The sequence below is a fragment of the Carcharodon carcharias genome, chromosome 37, assembly GCF_017639515.1.
Source record: "Carcharodon carcharias isolate sCarCar2 chromosome 37, sCarCar2.pri, whole genome shotgun sequence".
NCBI classification, from domain to species: Eukaryota; Metazoa; Chordata; class Chondrichthyes; order Lamniformes; family Lamnidae; genus Carcharodon; species Carcharodon carcharias.
Genome location: NC_054503.1, coordinates 3,722,539 through 3,740,906, shown reverse-complemented (window position 1 = coordinate 3,740,906; position 18,368 = coordinate 3,722,539). Strand labels below are relative to the sequence as shown.

At 54.7% G+C, this 18,368-nt stretch overlaps 1 protein-coding gene across 2 annotated transcripts in view; it reads right to left on the bottom strand.

Moving 5' to 3' along the window:
- The window catches only part of LOC121273031 (calpain-1 catalytic subunit-like), a 117,658-nt gene that overhangs the window by 11,677 nt on the left and 87,613 nt on the right, over positions 1-18,368 (bottom strand). For both annotated transcript variants that reach the window (XM_041179980.1, XM_041179979.1), the window contains exons 8-13: positions 17,118-17,203; positions 13,173-13,247; positions 10,608-10,768; positions 4,077-4,246; positions 3,246-3,257; positions 1,758-1,969 (exon numbers count right to left, since the gene is read on the bottom strand). In XM_041179980.1, the coding sequence (XP_041035914.1) occupies positions 1,758-1,969; positions 3,246-3,257; positions 4,077-4,246; positions 10,608-10,768; positions 13,173-13,247; positions 17,118-17,203 (716 nt within the window). The remainder of the gene's footprint in view (positions 1-1,757; positions 1,970-3,245; positions 3,258-4,076; positions 4,247-10,607; positions 10,769-13,172; positions 13,248-17,117; positions 17,204-18,368) is intronic.

Below are 18,368 nucleotides of genomic sequence, written 5' to 3'. Positions count from 1 at the left end.
GCCAGCTTCTCACATCAGCCTTGAGCTCAGCAGGTCATGGGGAAGGGGTAGAGTGGGGTACCGGGTCAGGGGGAAGGGGTAGATTGAAGCACCAGGTCAGGGGGAAGGGGTAGATTGAGGCAAAAGGGGGGGGGGGGGGGAAGGGGTAGAGAGTGGGGCACCAGGTCAGGGGGAAGGGGTACATTGAGGCACAGTGTCGGGGGGAAGGGGTAGAGAGTGGGACGCAGTGTCGGGGGGAAGGGGTAGAGAGTGGGACGCAGTGTCGGGGGGAAGGGGTAGAGAGTGGGACGCAGTGTCGGGGGGAAGGGGTAGAGAGTGGGACGCAGTGTCGGGGGGAAGGGGTAGAGAGTGGGACGCAGTGTCGGGGGGAAGGGGTAGAGAGTGGGACGCAGTGTCGGGGGGAAGGGGTAGAGAGTGGGACGCAGTGTCGGGGGGAAGGGGTAGAGAGTGGGACGCAGTGTCGGGGGGAAGGGGTAGAGAGTGGGACGCAGTGTCGGGGGGAAGGGGTAGAGAGTGGGACGCAGTGTCGGGGGGAAGGGGTAGAGAGTGGGACGCAGTGTCGGGGGGAAGGGGTAGAGAGTGGGACGCAGTGTCGGGGGGAAGGGGTAGAGAGTGGGACGCAGTGTCGGGGGGAAGGGGTAGAGAGTGGGACGCAGTGTCGGGGGGAAGGGGTAGAGAGTGGGACGCAGTGTCGGGGGGAAGGGGTAGAGAGTGGGAAGCAGTGTCGGGGGGAAGGGGTAGAGAGTGGGACGCAGTGTCGGGGGGAAGGGGTAGAGAGTGGGACGCAGTGTCGGGGGGAAGGGGTAGAGAGTGGGACGCAGTGTCGGGGGGGGGAAGGGGTAGAGAGTGGGACGCAGTGTCGGGGGGAAGGGGTAGAGAGTGGGACGCAGTGTCGGGGGGAAGGGGTAGAGAGTGGGACGCAGTGTCGGGGGGAAGGGGTAGAGAGTGGGACGCAGTGTCGGGGGGAAGGGGTAGAGAGTGGGACACAAGGTCGGGGGGAAGGGGTAGAGAGTGGGACACGGGCCCCCCCTGTCTCCGCCAGTAGCGCCTCAACCTCCCACAGCACCAGAGAAGGAGCAGGGCAGTGTCAAAAGAACCCCATCAGCAGCCAACATTGGATGCCACGGGATCTTGCTGTACACAGGACGTTCAGCCCATCTGCACGCTGACTGGCCTTCCACCTACTTGATTACAAATCTCTCCCCTCCTCCTCCTCCCCCACCTCCCAGGGTAACGTTGCTGCTTATACAAACGCCGGGACTTTCCCACCCCACCACTCCCCACTCCTCCCCTCCCCTTCCCACCCCTCCCACACCTCCACTCACCACCACACCCCACCCCATCCCTCCCACCCCTCTCCACCCCACCCCTCCCCCTACACCCCTGCCCACACCTCCCGTCCCCACACCTCTCCCCAGCCCTCACCACCCGTCCCCACCAGTCCCCACCCCTCCCCTCCCCTCCCACTCCCCCTCTCCACCCCACCCACCCCTCCCTCTCCACCCCACCCCTCCCCTCCCCATCCCACTCCACCCCACCCCCTCACCCCTCCCCTCCCCTCTCCACCCCACCCTCCACACTCTACCCCACCCACCCCTCTCCACTCTACCCCACCCCTCTCCACTCTACCCCACCCCTCTCCACTCTACCCCACCCCTCTCCACTCTACCCCACCCCTCCCCTCCCCCACACCCCTCCCCTCCCCCACACCCCTCCCCTCCCCCACACCCCTCCCCTCCCGACCCCTCCCCACTTACTCCGACTCGGCGAGCTTCTCCGAGAAGACCCGCAGGCAGAAGTTGGCCTCCTTGTTGGGCTCGAAGGTGGAGGGGACGATCAGGTACTCGCCGGCGGGCAGCTTGAAGCGGCTGCTGACCTCCCGGAGGTTGATGAACAGGTCGGACCGGGCCCGGGAGCCGTGGGTCAGGAAGAAGTCCCTCTTCAGGTGCACGGCCGACTGTCCGACGTACTGAAACACAGCGAGGAGAACGCGGGGGAGATACAGCGGGAAGGTCGGTAACCAGAGGGAGGACACAGATTGAAGCAAATCGGCTGGGGGGTGGGGGGACACGAGGACGAGGAGAGTTTTGGTTTATTTTTTTGACATGGCGAGTTGTGGTGATCCAGAAGGCGCTGCCTGAGAGGGCGGCGGAAGCAGATTCAATAGGAGCTTTCCAAAGCGGGAGTTGGATAAGTACCTGTAAGAATGAGCAGGATTGAGGGGAAAGGGGACGGGGTAGTGGGTTTTGTCTGCTTCGGTGGGGCATTAGTAGGTGGGTCCCTCCGATTCAGTCCCGGGCCTGCTGCACGGTGAACAGCAGCCCGCTGCGGCCGATCAACTCCGCTCGGGCCAATGCCCGCACAGCCGGGGACTCCGAGCTTCAGCCCGCTGGTCTCGCTTTAAATACTTCAACCCGTAGACTCGTCGGAGGGAACGGGATCAATCTGGGGGTGGGGGTCGGGGTGGGGGTGGGGGAGGGGACTCCGATTCCTCATTTGGGACTGGCTGCGGAAGTGGGGGTGCCAGTAAGGAGGGGTTTCAGCTGTGATGCCCCCCATGGTCAAGTAGCTGGCTGATGGTGGGGTGGTGGAATCAGGTTAGGTTGTAATGCCCCCTGTGGTCAAATAGCTGGCTGATGGGGACTCAGGTTCAGCAGTGATACCTCCTGTGGTCAAATAGCTGGTTGATGGGAGTGGGGGGAGATCAGGTTCAGCTGTGATCCCATCTCCCCCCCCCCCCCCCACCGTGGTCAAATAGTTAGCTGATGGGGGTGGGGGCATGGTGTGGGGTGATCTAGTTCAGCTGTGATGCTCCCGGTGGTCAAGTAACTGGCTGATGGGAAAGTGGGAGGAAATCAGGTTAGGCTGTGATGCACCCCATGGCCAAATAGCTGGCTGATTAGGGAGTGGGGGGGGGGAGAGAAATCAGGTTAGACTTTGATGCACCTCATGGTAAATAGCTGGTGATTGGGGGGGGTGGTGGGGAATCAGGTTAGGCTGATGCCCCCCCATGGTCAAATATTTGGCTGATGTTGGCCCCTGTACATAAAGCGGTGACCATGGAGCTATAAATTACCTTTAAAAATTTCCATCTATATTTATGCAATCGGACATCTGCATCACGCTGTGCCCGCCCTATCCCTCACTCTGTGCCCGCTCTATCCCTTCCCCCTTCTCCAACCCCAGCTGTGGGATCTTTACCTGCTCTGAACGGGAGCCGCAGCCTCACAGGCAAACAGACTTACCTCATCTGGGACCTGCGGAGAGACAGAGGAAGGATTAGGGTTGGGCAGTGCGTGCACGGGGAACAAGGTCAGCACCAGAAATGAACTGAAATCCCCTCAACTGTCGTGGTCCAAGTCGGCCTCACTGAACTCTCGCCGCCCCCCCCCCCCCCCCAACTTTAATCTCCGGTTCCCTTGTGACGCACAGAATCCCACGGGCCGAGTTACCTCACCTCAACCAGACCGGCCGCACAGGGATAGGCCACCTTACCCATCTGCTCCCGTGCTGGGTGCCACGCGCCTCCCTCCATCGACTCGCCCCCACCTGCAGCACACCCTGTCCTACTCCAATGAGCCTCAGGACTTCCCCTGGAGCAGAAGGAGACCGGCCATGGTTTCCCCCCACCGCCCCCGGCCCTCATCGCTATCCGGTGGTTCCTGTTGGGAAAAGCCATCGGATATGGAGCGGGGTGGAGCTCAGCCGAGCTTCTTCCTCCCTGGCATCACGTACGGGGTTAGCGCCAGCGAAATCAGATCTATCCTGCCGATTTGATAGTCCCGACAATGAAAAACCTATGAGCGGGAATAATCTAGAGGTGGGGCTTGAAGATTTCAGGTGGTGGGGGGTGTTGGGGGGGAGGGGCTGTGATTATTTCCGAGATGCCTCCTGCGGTCAAACAGCCGGCTGATAACTGACAAAAGCGAGCCCCCGGCCAGGGAGCAGACAGCGAGACCCGTCCCGCCAAGGAGGGAGGAACCAATGGACAATTCGCCTGCTGTCATGGAAACCACCCCACCCCCCCACCACTACTCCCCCACAGCCGCTGCCACCATGTCGCGTGGCCGTCGCACCTCGTAGATGGCGAAGCCGATGGTCTCCATGTCCTTGCCCGCGGTCCTCAGCTTGCGCCGGTCCTTCTGCATCAGAGCCACCAGGAAGCTGCAGCCTGACTCTGTCCCGTCCCGCTCATCATCCTCCTCTTTCAGGTGGACCTTGAACTGTGGGTTTATCCAGAATGTGGCTGGAGGATCAACAACAGCAGCAGCAGCAGTCAGGTGATGAGAAATGCACCCCACCACCACCAACAAACCCCCCCCTCCCCCACCCCAAGCCCGCAGACCCTGCAGGACTCCCTCTTAGTTGATTACCACTGCCCAACAACCCAACCCACCCCAGCCACAATACTATCAGTGATGAAAGAATTTCACACTCAGTGCACAGTCACAGGCCACTCAGCCCAACCAGCTTGTGCTCTGCATGAGACTCGTCGCCTCACCCTATTGACATATCCTGTGGTCTGTGTCTGTGAGTGTGTGTGTCTGTGCGTGTCTGTAAGCGTGTGTGTGTGTGTGTGTGTGTGTGTGTCTGCATGTATGTCTGTGTATGTGTGTCTATGAGCGTGTGTGTGTGTCTGTGTATGTGTCTGTTAGCGTGTGTGCGTGTCTGTGTGTGTGTCTGTGAATGTGAGTGTGTGTGAGTATGTATGTGTGTGTGTGTGTGTCTGTGTCTGTATGTGTATCTATGAGTGTGTGTCTGTGTCTGAGTGTGTCTGCGAGTGTGTGTGTGTGTCTGCGAGTGTGTCTGTGTGTGTGTGTGTCTGCAAGTATGTCTGAGTGTGTATGTGTGTGTATGTGTGTGTCTGTGAGTGTGTGTGTGTGTCTGTGAGTGTATGTGTGTGTCTGTGAGTGTGTGTGTGTGTCTGCATGTGTGCGTGAGTGCGTGTGTGCACGCATGTGTGTGTGCACGTGTGTGTGTGTGTGTACATGTGTGTGTGTGTGTCCTCCATGGAGACAGCCCAGGTTTTTGGGTTCAAGCCTCTAGAGTGCACCTCAAACCCATAAGCTTTTGACTCAAGAGGCAACAGGATCTACCCACTGAAACATGACTGACACAAGTAGGGAGATCAATCAGGGGATGGTGGTGTGGTAGTAATGTCGCTAAGCCAGAGGCCCAGGAGCCATGGGTTCAAATCCCACCACAGCAGCTGGTGAAAACCCATCTGGCTCACTAATGTCCCTTTAGGGAAGGAAATCTGCCATTCTTACCCAGTCTGGGCCTACACGTGACTCCAGACCCCACAGCAAATGTGGCTGACTCTGAAATGGCTGTTCAAGGGCAATTGGGGATGGGCAACATTTGGGCTTAGCCAGTGATACCCACACCCCATGATAGAATATATAAATAAAAGGCAATCTGATATTAAATATGTTTGTGTTGCTATTACACTGGGAGGGATGAGGGAAAGGACATAACTGATCAATTAATCAGTGAGTGGAAGGATGTAAATACGTTGGAGGTGGTTCAGAGGAGGTTGACTAGATTGATACCTGGAATGAGCGGGTTGTCTTATGAGGAAAGGTTGGACAGACTGGGCTTGTTTCCACTGGAGTTTAGAAGAGTGAGGGGTGATTTGATTGAAGGATACAAGATCCTGAACAGCCTTGACAAGGTGGATGCGGAAAGAATGTTTCCTCTTGTGGGTGAGTCCAGAACTAGGGGGTCACTGTTTTAAAATTAGGGGTCGCCCTTTTAGGGACAGAAATGAGGAGAAATTTTTTCTCAGAGGGTTGTGTGACTTTGGAACTCTCGGCCTCAGAAGGGGGTGGAGGCGGGGTCACAATACTTTTAAGTTGGAGTTGGATCGATTCTTGTTAGGTAAGGGGATCAAAGGTTATCGGGGGTGTAGATGGGAATGTGGAACTCGAAACACAAACAGATCAGCCACGAGCTTATTGAAAGGTGGAGCAGAGTCAAGAGGCCTATTCCTATTTTGTTATGTTCATGTGAGTGAAGGCTGGAGGGGTCTATTCCTATCTCCTATGAGTGAACCGATTTGTGCAGTCTCAGTGAAAGACAACTAAGCGGACACGGTCAGAATATTACAGTTACATTAGGAGTAGGTAATTAAACGTATCAACAGTACAGGCACTCTAGGTCCTTGAGGATCATTTGTGTGAGCACTAAAGAAGCTACTCAAGGTGGAACACTATGAAATGTCCTTTCCAAGTGAGTCCTAATCAATACTGGTCTCAAAATCATTCTGTGGCTTAATCTGATTTAATAAAGAGCATTAACCAGACATTTCAATGTTGTCACAGCCTTGAGCTTTGTTTGCAGGTAAAGACAACATCCTTCATAAACTTCCCCCCCTGCGTCCTGGGTCCAATATTTATCCCTCAGTTAGCCTGGAATACCATTCTGAGCACAGCGAGAGGGATACTGAGTACAAAAGCAGGCAAGTTACACCAAAGCTTTTATAAAACTCTGGTTAGGCCACAACTAGGGTATTGTGTCCAGTTCTGGTCACCTTACTTTAGGGGAAGGATGTTAGGATCCTCGAGAGGGTTGCGGAGGAGATTGACCAGAACGGTCCCAGGGATGAGGGGATTTTAGCAACAGGGGTTAGGGAGTTGGAGAAGCTGGGGTTGTTCTCCTTGGGGCAAAGGAGATTGAGAGGGGAGGGATTTGATAGAGGTGGACAAGATGATGACAGGTTTGGATAAGGTGGACAAAGAAAAGCTGTTCCCATTGGCTGATGGCACAAGGACTGGGGAGGACGGGACACAGATTTAAGATTTTGGGTAAGTGGTGGGGGGAGAGGATGCGAGGAGGAACATTTTTACACAGTGAGTGTTAATGACCTGGAACTCACTGCCCGCGAGGGGGGTGGAAGCGGAGACGATGAATGATTTCAAAAGGAAATTGGACGAGGGAAATAAACTTGCAGGAATAACGGGGAATAGAGCAGGGGGAATGGGACTGACCGGACTGCTTTCAGACAAAAGCTCGCCAAGTCCTAACATTGCTTTACGCTGACGATGCCTCACTAGAATTCCACACAGAGTACAACCGTCAGCGGAATATGGGCAGGCTGTCTCGGGCCTGCAAAGAGCTTGGTCAGCATCAGGAAAGCAACTGATCCGACCTTATCACTGTTAGTGGGAGCTTCCTGTGTGGAAATGGAGTAAAAAAAACGCGGGAAAATGCGAGGTTGTCCATGTTGGCAGGGAGAATAAAAAAAAGGCGTATTATCTAAATGGTGAAGAGATTGCAGAGCTCTGAGAATGCAGAGGGATCTGGGTGTCCTAGTGCATGAACCACAAAAGGCTATTGTGCAGGTAGAGCAGGTAATTAGGGAAAGTAATAGAATGTTATTGTCTGTTGTGGGGAGATTATGCTTCAGTTGTACAAGGCACTGGCGGGACCACATCTGGAGTACTGTGCACAGTATTGGTGTCCTTATTTAAGAAAGGGTGTAAATGCTTTGGAAGCAGTTCAAAGAAAGTTTACCAGACTAATACCAGGAATGGGTGGGTTGTCTTATGAGGAAAGGTCGGACGGGTTAGACTTGTATCCACCGGAGTTCAGAAGAGTGAGAGGCGACTCGATTGAGACATATAAGATCCTGAGGGACGTCTTGACAGGGTGGATGTGGAGAGGATGTTTCCTCTTGTGGGAGAATCTAGAACGAGGGGGTCGCTGTTTAAAAATAAGGGGTCGTCCATTTAAGACGGAGATGAGGAGAAATTTTTTTTCTCTCAGAGGGTTGTGAGTCTTTGTGGATGAGGGCCAGTGAATATTTTTAAGGCGGAGGTGGGTAGATTCTTGATTAACAAAGGGGGGTGAAAGGTTATCGGGGGGGGAGGCGGGAATGTGGGGTCGAGGGCTACAATCGGATCGGCTGAGATCTTATCGAGTGGCCTACTCGCGCCCCGAATTCGCGTGTTCGTAGGTAAATTGGCTGCCGACTTGACAGTTAACTACACTTGGCAAAAAAAAATACCCCATTGGCTGCAAAGCGCTTTTGGATGCCCTGGGGTTAGGGGGAAAAGGGCGCTATGGACTCTGGGCCTTCCTCGCAGATAGAAAGAGAATTTCGAAGATGCTCCGTCAAGAAGGCCATTCCTTCAACGGCTTCGAACAGTGGCAGCCGCTGCCCACATTGCCAACTGCAGCAGCGAGCGGGCCGAAGGTCTCCCTCGGCCGACAGGGAGAGCGGCGCTAACAGGGGTGTGAGTGGGTGACGCAATGAGGCTCACCGTCACCCCACCCCCCCGAGGGTGGGGCATGGAACAATCGGAGAAGCTTAACGCTGTGAAAGTTAAATGGGATTGGGTAGGTGGGTAGGTGGGTGGGTGGGAGAGATTCCAAGGGCGTGAAAGTCAGTGCTTCGGTTCGACAAGCAAACCTGTGAGTTGCTCACGGGGTGGGGGAGTGGGGGGTGTGCGGGCGTCTTTGGCTGGCGAGGCCCCCGGCATTTACTGCCCATCCCTAAATGCCCCTTGAGGAAGCGGCGGTGAGGTGAGCCGCCATCTTGAAGGCGATGGGATTCCCAGGACAGCGCTGAGTAAACCACATCGCTGTGGTCTGGAGTCACGGGGGTTGGGGGGGGATCATCGGACTCAGGGGCAGGAAGAGGCCATTCGGCCCCTCGAGTCTGCCCCGCCATTCCATGGGATCGTGGCTGATCCGGTTGCAGCCTCCACTCCACTTTCTTGTCTGGACCTCCCACCTCAAACCCTCCCACTCCTTGTCGATCAAAAATCTAACCCAGCCTTGAATATAATCAGTGGCCCAGCCTCCACTGCTCTCTGGGCAAGAGAAGTTCCACAGACGGACAACCCCGTCTGAGAGAAGAGAAAAAAAAACTTTTCACAGGCCAGACCAGGAGATTTCTCTCCCTAACCCTTCACCGATGGGTTCTCGGTGACAATCCCAGAGTTTCAGGGTCACCATCGTGACTTCACTTCCAATTCCAGGTTGACTCGACAAACAGTTTAAATTCTCCATTTGCCGTGAGTGGGGTTTGAACCCACGGCCTACGATACATAGAATGACACAAAATTTCCAAAACACAAACAGGCCATTCGGCCCATCTGCTCCGTGCTGGTGTTTCTGCTCCACACGAGCCTCCTCCCAGCCCCCCTTCACCTCCCACCACCCCCACCCCATCACCAAATCCTTCTACCTCTTTCTCCCCCAAGTGTTTATCCACCCTCCCCCTCAAATGTATCTACACTATTCGCGTCAAACGCTCCCTGTGGGGGCGAGTCCCACATGCTCTCTGGGCAGAGACGTTTCTCCTGAATTCCCGATTGGATTTATTAATGATGGCCCTAAGCGGTTTCACTGGAACTGAGAGGGAGGAAGTGTCTTCACTGTCGGGAGGACCGGTTATTAGATCGAGGAGACATGTTTTTACAGGGACTGGGGGGTGGGGGGGTGGTGGTGGGGATAATGGGTTGTGGGGGGGAGGGTAGTAAGAGGTGGGGATTAGTGGGAGGTAGGGGGCGGGTGTAGTGGAGGGCATGGGTAGTGGCGAACGCAGGGTAGTGAGTGTTGTAGGGGGTGGGGGATGGGGAGGTGGGTTAGCGGGGCTGGTGGGGGTGGGATTAGTGGGAGCGGGTAGGGGGCTAGTTGCGGACGGTGGGAGGGGGTAGGGTAAAGGGGGGCAGGGTCGTAGGTATAAGACGAAATGTAAGAGGGCGGGAGGAAGCTCTCCAGACTGATGGGTAGTGGGTGGGGGTGGGGTTAGTGGTGGGTGAGGGGGGTAATGGGTAGTGGGGGTAGTGGAGGGTTGGGGGTAGTGGGGGTTGGGGTAGTGGGGGGTGGGGGTGGGGGTAGTAGTGGCTGGGGGTAATGGGTAGTGGGGGTTGGGGTAGTGGGGTGTGGGGGTGGGGGTAGTGGTGGCTGGGGGTAGTGGGGGGGTGGGGGTAGTGGGGGGTGGGGGTTGGTGTAATGGAGGGTGGGGTTAGTGGGGGGGTGGGGGTAGTGGGGGGTGGGGGTTGGTGTAGTGGAGGGTGGGGTTAGTGGGGGGTGGGGGTAGTGGTGGCTGGGGGTAGTGGGGGGTGAGGGTAATGGATAGTGGGGGTGGGGGTTGTGGAGGGTGGGAGTTAATGGGTAGTGGGGGGGAAGGGTAGTAAGGGGTGGGGATTAGTGGGCGGTAGGGGACGGGTGTGGTGGAGGGCATGGGTAGTGGTGGGGGAAGGGTAGTGGGTGTTGTAGGGGGTGGGGGTGTGTAGTGGGGGTTGGGGAGGTGGGTTAGCGGGGCTAGTGGGGGTGGGATTAGTGGGACCGGGTAGGGGGCTAGTTGCGGAGGGTAGGAGAGGGTGGGGTAATGGGGGGGCAGGGTCGTAGATATAAGATGAAATGTAAGGGCGGGAGGAAGCTCTTCAGACTGAGGGGTGTGAGGGTGCGGAGTCTGTTTCCCGGGTTCCTGGTGGAGGCTGAGATTGGGCCTAGGCTTTGGGGCGAGATTGGACAGGAGAGTGACGGTAAAGTCCGGCTCGCTGTGGTCAGGATTGATTGCCGGAGTGGGGGGTCAGGGGTCATGACCAGCCCCTCTGGGACAAGTGGCCGATCGCCCGATCGTTGAGCCGTACCTGGAAAGTTCCGGCAGCCTCCGGCAGTGCTGCCCCGCCTCCATGCGCCCTCGTACAGCGACGTGCTCCACTTGTGGGTTTTGTCCGACTTCAGCGTGTCTGGGGTCAGGTTACAGATTTCCAAACGGTTAAACTCTTTTTGGAAGTCTGAAAAGGACATCCTAAGGAAAAGAAATGTGCGGAAAGGGTTAACAGAGGAACGTGAGGGACCGGGAGCGGGGGGAGGGATCAAGAGGAGGCCATTCAGCCCCTCCAGCATTCTACCCCCCTTTCCCGTTCAAAAAGATCATGGCTGACCCTCTGGTCTTGGCTCCCACTTTCCTTCGTTTCCCTCAGCTCCCAATCTCAGTCCTGAACATATTCAGCGACAGCCTCCCCAACCCCCTGGGGTAGAGAATTCCAAACATTCACCACCCTCGGAATGAAGGAATTCCTCCCCATCTCAGTCCAAAATGGCCGACCCCCTTAGCCTAGAGGCTGTGACCCTGGGTTCCTGGGCTCGCCAATCGAGGGATGGAGCAGCCACCTCAGCATCAGCCCTTTCACACTCTCTTAAGAATTTATAAGAGTTCACCTGATGTTCTTGTAAACAGCAGAACCCGTTGTACTCGAAGACCTTCCTGAACCAGGGGGCTTGACTGGGATGATGTTGAGAGGTTGTTTCCCCTTGTGGGAGAGTCTGGGACCGGAGAGCATAACCTCAGAGTAAGGGGATCGCCCATTTAAAAGAGAGATGAGGAGGAATTTCTTCCCTGGGGGTGGTGAACCTGTGGAATACTTCACCGCAGAGGGCTGTAGAGGCTGGGGTCGGGAAATAGATTCAAAGCGGAGATAGACAGATTTTTAATCAGTAAGGGGATCAAGAATCATGGGGAAAAGGCAGGAAAGGGGAGTCGAGGATTATCAGATCGGACATGATCTCACTGAATGGCGGAGCAGACTCGATGGGTCGAATGGCCTACTTCTGCTTCTACGCCTTATGATAAGGAGACCAAACCTGCACCGTATTTACAGGTGGATTCTCACTGAAGCTCTGTACTGTGGCAGGGCTTTGTCATGTATACCCCAATCCCTTGGCAACAAATCCATTTGCCTCCCCGAATGTTTGCTCCAACTGCAGCTTTCTGTGGTGTGTGTACAAGGACACCCAAATCCCTCTGAACATCAACATTTCCCAGTTCCTTGACTGTACCTGTCCTGGGAGTGTTTGATGGGGACAGTGTAGAGGGAGCTTTACTCTATATCTAGCCCCGTGCTGTACCTGGCCTGGGAGTGTTTGATGGGGACAGTGTCGAGGGAGCTTTACTCTGTGTCTAACCCCGTGCTGTACCTGCCCTGGGAGTGTTTGATGGGGACAGTGTCGAGGGAGCTTTACTCTGTATCTAACCCAGTGCTGTACCTGGCCTGGGAGTGTTTGACGGGGACAGTGTAGAGGGAGCTTTACTCTGTATCTAACCCCGTGCTGTACCTGTCCTGGGAGTGTTTGATGGGGACAGTGTAGAGGGAGCTTTACTCTGTATCTAACCCTGTGCTGCGCCTGTCCTGGGAGTGTTTGATAAGGACAGTGTAGAGCGAGCTTTACTCTGTATCTAACCCCGTGCTGTACCTGTCCTGGAAGTGTTTGATGGGGACAGTGTAGAGGGAGCTTTACTCTGTATCTAACCCCGTGCTGTACCTGTCCTGGGAGTGTTTGATAGGGACAGTGTAGAGGGAACTTTACTCTGTATCTAACCCAGTGCTGTACCTGTCCTGGGAGTGTTTGATGGGGACAGTGTAGAGGGAGCTTTACTCTGTATCTAACCCCGTGCTGTACCTGTCCTGGGAGTGTTTGATAGGGACAGTGTAGAGGGAACTTTACTCTGTATCTAACCCAGTGCTGTACCTGTCCTGGGAGTGTTTGATGGGGACAGTGTAGAGGGAGCTTTACTCTGTATCTAACCCCGTGCTGTACCTGCCCTGCGAGTGTTTGATGGGGACAGTGTAGAGGGAGCTTTACTCTGTATCTAACCCCGTGCTGTACCTGTCCTGGGAGTGTTTGATAGGGACAGTGTAGAGGGAACTTTACTCTGTATCTAACCCAGTGCTGTACCTGTCCTGGGAGTGTTTGATGGGGACAGTGTAGAGGGAGCTTTACTCTGTATCTAACCCCGTGCTGTACCTGCCCTGCGAGTGTTTGATGGGGACAGTGTAGAGGGAGCTTTACTCTGTATCTAACCCCGTGCTGTACCTGCCCTGGGAGTGTTTGATGGGGACAGTGTAGAGGGAGCTTTACTCTGTATCTAACTCCCTGGTGTAATGGACATTATACTGAGCCTCCGTATCTCCTGGGCCGAGAGATGAGAAGGATCAGCTGGCGCTTCTGGTGTGAGAAGTGGGCCAGGCAGCATGATGAACACGCTCATGTAGAATACCTGTGCAGACGAGAGGTGATTGAGCACACTACCTGGAGCTGCTGGCTTCAAGACTGAGGAGGAACAAATTGGAAAGAGGGACACTCCTTGCTGTATCTTGGCATCGCCTGAGAGTCCCATGGATTCACCTTCCTCCTCCACACATGATACTCACCAAAATTCACCGTCTTCCAGCTTCACTCGCATCTGGCTGCACTCGGAGCGGTCTATCTGATTCCATTCACCTGAGCTGCACAAGAATAGAGCCAAGCACATGGTTACTGGGGTATAACTGGCTAAAAGCTAGCCGCAGGATAAAGATCACTCCCTGACACTCCCAGTGCAGTGCTGAGGGAGTGCAGCGCTGTCGGAGGGTCATTACTGAGGGAGTGCAGCGCTGTCGGAGGGTCATTACTGAGGGAGTGCAGCGCTGTCAGAGGGTCAGTACTGAGGGAGCACTGCACTGTCGGAGGGTCAGTGCTGAGGGAGTGCTGCACTGTCAGAGGGTCAGTACTGAGGGAGCACTGCACTGTCGGAGGGTCAGTACTGAGGGAGCGCTGCACTGTCGGAGGGTCAGTACTGAGGGAGCGCTGCACTGTCGGAGGGTCAGTACTGAGGGTGTGCTGCACTGTCGGAGGGTTAGTACTAAGGGAGTACTGCACTGTCGGAGGGTCAGTACTGAGGGAGTGCTGCACTGTCACAGGGTCAATACTGAGGGAGTGCTGCATTGTCGGAGGGTGAGTACTGAGGGAGTGCTGCACTGTCAGAGGGTCAGTACTGAGGGAGCACCGCACTGTCGAAGGTGCTGTCTTTTGGATGAGACATTAAACCGAGATGCAGTCTCCCTGGTGAGGTGGATGTTATAAAATTGCTCAGCCACTAATGGGAGAAAAATGGGAATTCTCCTCGAGGCCCTTGCTGCTCCCTCATCCAAAATCACTGAAAACAGACTCAATATGTTTGCTGCTTGTGGGATCTTACTGTGCCTAAATTGGTTGTTGCGTGTGCTTACATCACATCAGTGGCTGTACTGAGGAGCGGAGGGTGGGCGTCTTAAGTGTCCATCACTAGGAATGGCTCGGTAGCAGCACTACTGACCGAGCTGGCCGAGTCCTAAAGGACATAGCTGCTAGACTGGGTCTGCAGCAGGTGGTGAGGGAACCAACAAGAGGGAAAAACATACTTGACCTCATCCTCACCAACCTGCCTGTCACAGATACATCTGTCCATGACAGTATTGGTAGGAGAGACCACCACACAGTCGTTGTGGAGACAATGTCCCACTTTCACATTGAGGATACCCTCCATCGTGTTGTGTGGCACTATCACCGTGCTAAATGGGATAGATTTCAAACAGATCTAGCAACTCAAGACTGGGCATCCATGAGGCACTGTGGGCCATCAGCAGCAGCAGAATTGTACTCAAACACAACCTGTAACCTCATGGCCCAGCATATCCCCCACACTACCATTACCATCAAGCCAGGGGATCAACCCTGGTTCAATGAAGAGTACAGGAGGGCATGCCAGGAGCAGCACCAGGCATATCTAAAAATGAGGTGTCAACCTGGTGAAGCTACAACACAGGGATACTTGTGTGCCAAACAGCATAAGCAGCAAGTGATAGACAGAGCTAAGCGATCCCACAACTAACAGATCAGATCTAAGCTCTGCAGTCCTGCCACATCCAGTTGTGAATGGTGGTGGACAATTAAACAACTCACTGGAGGAGGAGGCTCCACAAACATCCCCATCCTCAATGATGAGGAGCCCAGCGCATCAGTGCAAAAGATAAGGCTGAAGCATTTGCTACAATCTTCAGCCAGAAGTGCCGAGTGGATGATCCATCTCAGCCTCCTCCAGAGGTCCCCAGCATCACAGATGCCAGTCTTCAGCCAATTCGATTCACTCCACGTGATATCAAGGAACAGCTGAAGGCTGTTTGGGTTGGGGTTGGGGGGGGTGTGGTGCTGGGTCAACGCCAAGCATAAGGAGGCGCTCACACTAACTCCGCACCTACAGAGAATGGCGGGCAGTGACTTCCCACCACCGCAGGCAGTTAGAAAGCGGCTTCCTCTCTCCCTGGGCTCTGAGTCAAAAAGAAAAGAGCCAAACGAGGAAGCAAGAGAAGTCGGGAAGGGGGCCGGACAAGTTCTTGTGTCCGGAAAGGGGTCGGGGGTTCGAAGCGAGAAGAGAAGTGGCGTGGGGCTCCTTCGCTTCTGCTTAAGGAAAGCCTGGGGTCGTGTTGTGAGGGATCGTGCGAGCTCTCCTGTGAGTTAGTGGAGGGGTAGGGGTGGGGGTGCCTCCTGTTACCCTCAGTCTGGGAATTTTAATAACACTTTTTCTGTTCAACACTGGCACCTTTCACCAGCGCCAGGAGTCTACCGCTGGCAAGACAGAAGAGCTGGAGCTTTGGGAAGGAGAGTGTTCATGTCGAGGCCTGTCCGATTGCTCATCCACTTGCTGCTCTTCATGCCTTCAGCTGCCTAAGCTCTGGAATTCCCTCCTTAAGCCTCTCTCTCCGCCCCTCCCTCTCTCCTCTTTTAAGACACTCTTTAAAGCCGACCCCCTCCCCACCTTTGACCGAGGTTTCAGTGGGTCGCCTGTGCTCCTCTGGCTGGCTGTCAGATTATCATCTGAGAATGGCCTCCTGTGGATCAACCTGGTGAGAGGGGGGGTGCGGGGTGAGTGGGTGGGTGCTGTATAACTGACAAGATGCTATAATTAAGGCGGGCTTGCTCCAATGGATGGGCTGGAAATGCTGGGTCTAGCCAGCCACACCCACATCCTGTGGAATATAAAAAAACGAGAAAAATCATGCTGAATCTTTACAAAAGAGAGCGATGAGGCCTCAGTCAAAGGCTTGTGCTCAGCAGTGGGCCCCGCCCTCTAAGGCCTCAAGGGCTCAGACAGGATGCAGAGGAGACCGAGTAGAAATTTTTAAAATGAATATTCTTTCAACGGGATGTGGGCATGGCTGGCTGGGCCCAGCATTTGTTGCCCATCCCTAATTGCCCCTTCAGAAAGTGGTGGTGAGCTGCCTTCTTGAGCCGCTGCAGTCCCTGTGGTGTAGGAACATCCACAGTGCTGTTAGGGAGTTCCAGGATTTTGACCCAGCGACAGTGAAGGAACGGCCGATATATTCCCAAGTCAGGATGGTGAGCGGCTCAGAGGGGAACTTGCAGGTGGTGGTGTTCCCCATGTGTCTGCTGCCCTTGTCCTTCTAGATGGTAGAGGTTGTGGGTTTGGAAGGTGCTGTTGAAGGAGCCTTGGTGAGTTGCTGCAGTACATCTTGTGGATGGTACACACACTGCTGCTACTATGCGTCGGTGGTGGAGGGAGTGAATGTTTGTGGATGGGGAGCCAATCAAGCGGGGCTGCTTTGTCCTGGATGGTGTCGAGCTTCTTGAATGTTGTGGGAGCTGCATTCATCCAGGCAAGTGGGGAGTATTCCATCACACTCCTGACTTGTGCCTTGTCGATGAGGGGGTTTGGACAGAGTAAATAAAGAGAAAGGGTTTCCAGTGACGGGAGGGTCGGTAACCAGAGGGGGCCACAGATCGAGGAGAATCGGTTAAAGATCCAGAGTGGGGGGAGATGAGGAGAATGTTTTTTTGACCCAGCAAGTTGCTGTGATCTGGAAGGCGCTGCCTGAAAGGGTGGCGGAAGCAGATTCAATAGGAACTTTGAAAAGGGAAAGTCGGATAAAGACTTGAAGTGAAAGTAATTGCAAGGCAATGGTGCAAGAGAAAGTGAGGAGTGGGGCTAATTTAGCTCTTTCAAAGAGCCAATGCAGGCATGATGGGCTGAATGGCCTCCTCCCGTGCTGTATCAATGGAAGGGTGTAAAGATATAAAACAATAACACCGGACTGTGTAATCAGCCTGTGAAACCTTTCACTGCTTCACACTGATCTCCAAGGCAGGGAAGTGAAGATGCCTCTGATTTTCCTGTGTCCTCCAAGCCCCTGAGTGTTGGTAGCTGAAGGCACTGTCACAAACCCAGCCTGCCTACCGTCAGCCGGGCACCACTGTCGAGGAGGAGGGCAGGCCCTCCAACAGGCTGAGGCCGGAAACAGTTCTCCAAAGCAAAGGGCTTGTTGGTGCGGAATCCCACCTACCTGTCGCTCCAGGCTCCTGTCCATTCCACCTCCCCCCAGGGATTTCGCAGCCGCACCAGTTTGACCAGGCCTCCGCGGAACTGCACCTGGGATTTAGGGGAGAGGGTCGTGAGCCGCTGAGTCACCAATAAACACCAGGCCCACTGAGGAGCAAGTCTTCAGAATCCGAAAGCTCAAACCCAAAACTACCAGAGACGCACGGTGTGTGGGGGTGTGTCTCAGTGTGTGTGTGTGTGTCTGTGTGTGTGTCTCAGTGTGTGTGGGTGTGTGTGTGTGTCTCAGTGTATGAGGGGGTGTGTGTGTGTGTGGTTCAGTGTGTGTGGGTGTGTGTGTATGTCTCAGTGTGCGTGTCTCAGTGTGTGTGTGTCTCAGTGTGTGTGGGTGTGTGTGTGTGTTTGTGTGTGTGGGTGTGTGTGTGTGTGTGTGTCTCAGTGTGTGTGGGTGTGTGTGTGTGCATGTCTCAGTGTGTGTGTCTCAGTGTGTGTGTGTGTGTGGGTGTCTCAGTGTATGTGGGTGTGTGTGTGTGTCTCAGTGTGTGTGGGTGGGTGTGTGTGTGTGTCTGTGTGTGTGTTTGTGTCTCAGTATGTGTGTGTGTGAGTGTGTGTCTCAGTGTTTGTGTGTGTGTGTCTCAGTGTGTGTGGGGGTGTGTGTGTGTCTCAGTGTGTGTGTGTGAGAATGTATGTCTCAGTGTGTGTGGGTGTGTCTCAGTGTGTGTGTGTGTGTGCGTGTGTCTCAGTGTGTGTGTCTCAGTGTGTGTGGGGGTGTGTGTGTATGTGGGTGTGTCTCAGTGTGTGTGTGTCTCAGTGTGTGTGTGTCTCAGTGTGTGTGCGTGTGTGTGTGCGTGTGTGTCTCAGAGTGTGGGTGTGTGTGTGTGTGTCTCAGTGTGTGTGGGGGTGTGTGTGTATGTGGGTGTGTCTCAGTGTGTGTGTGTGTCTCAGTGTGTGTGGGTGTGTGTCTCAGTGTGTGTGTGTCTCAGTGTGTGTGGGTGTGTGTGCGTGTGTGTCTCAGAGTGTGGGTGTGTGTGTGTGTGTGTCTCAGTGTGTGTGGGTGTGTGTGTGTGGGTGTGTCTCAGTGTGAGTGTCTCTCAGTGTGTATGTGTGTGTGTGTGTATATGAGTGAGAGGCTGTGCGAAAGAGTATGTCTCAGTGATGTGTGTGTGCATGTGAGTGAGACTGTGAGTGTGCGTGTAGGAGAGAGTGAGTGCGTGTCTTAGTGTGTGAGTGCATGTCTTAGTGTGTATATGAGAGTGAC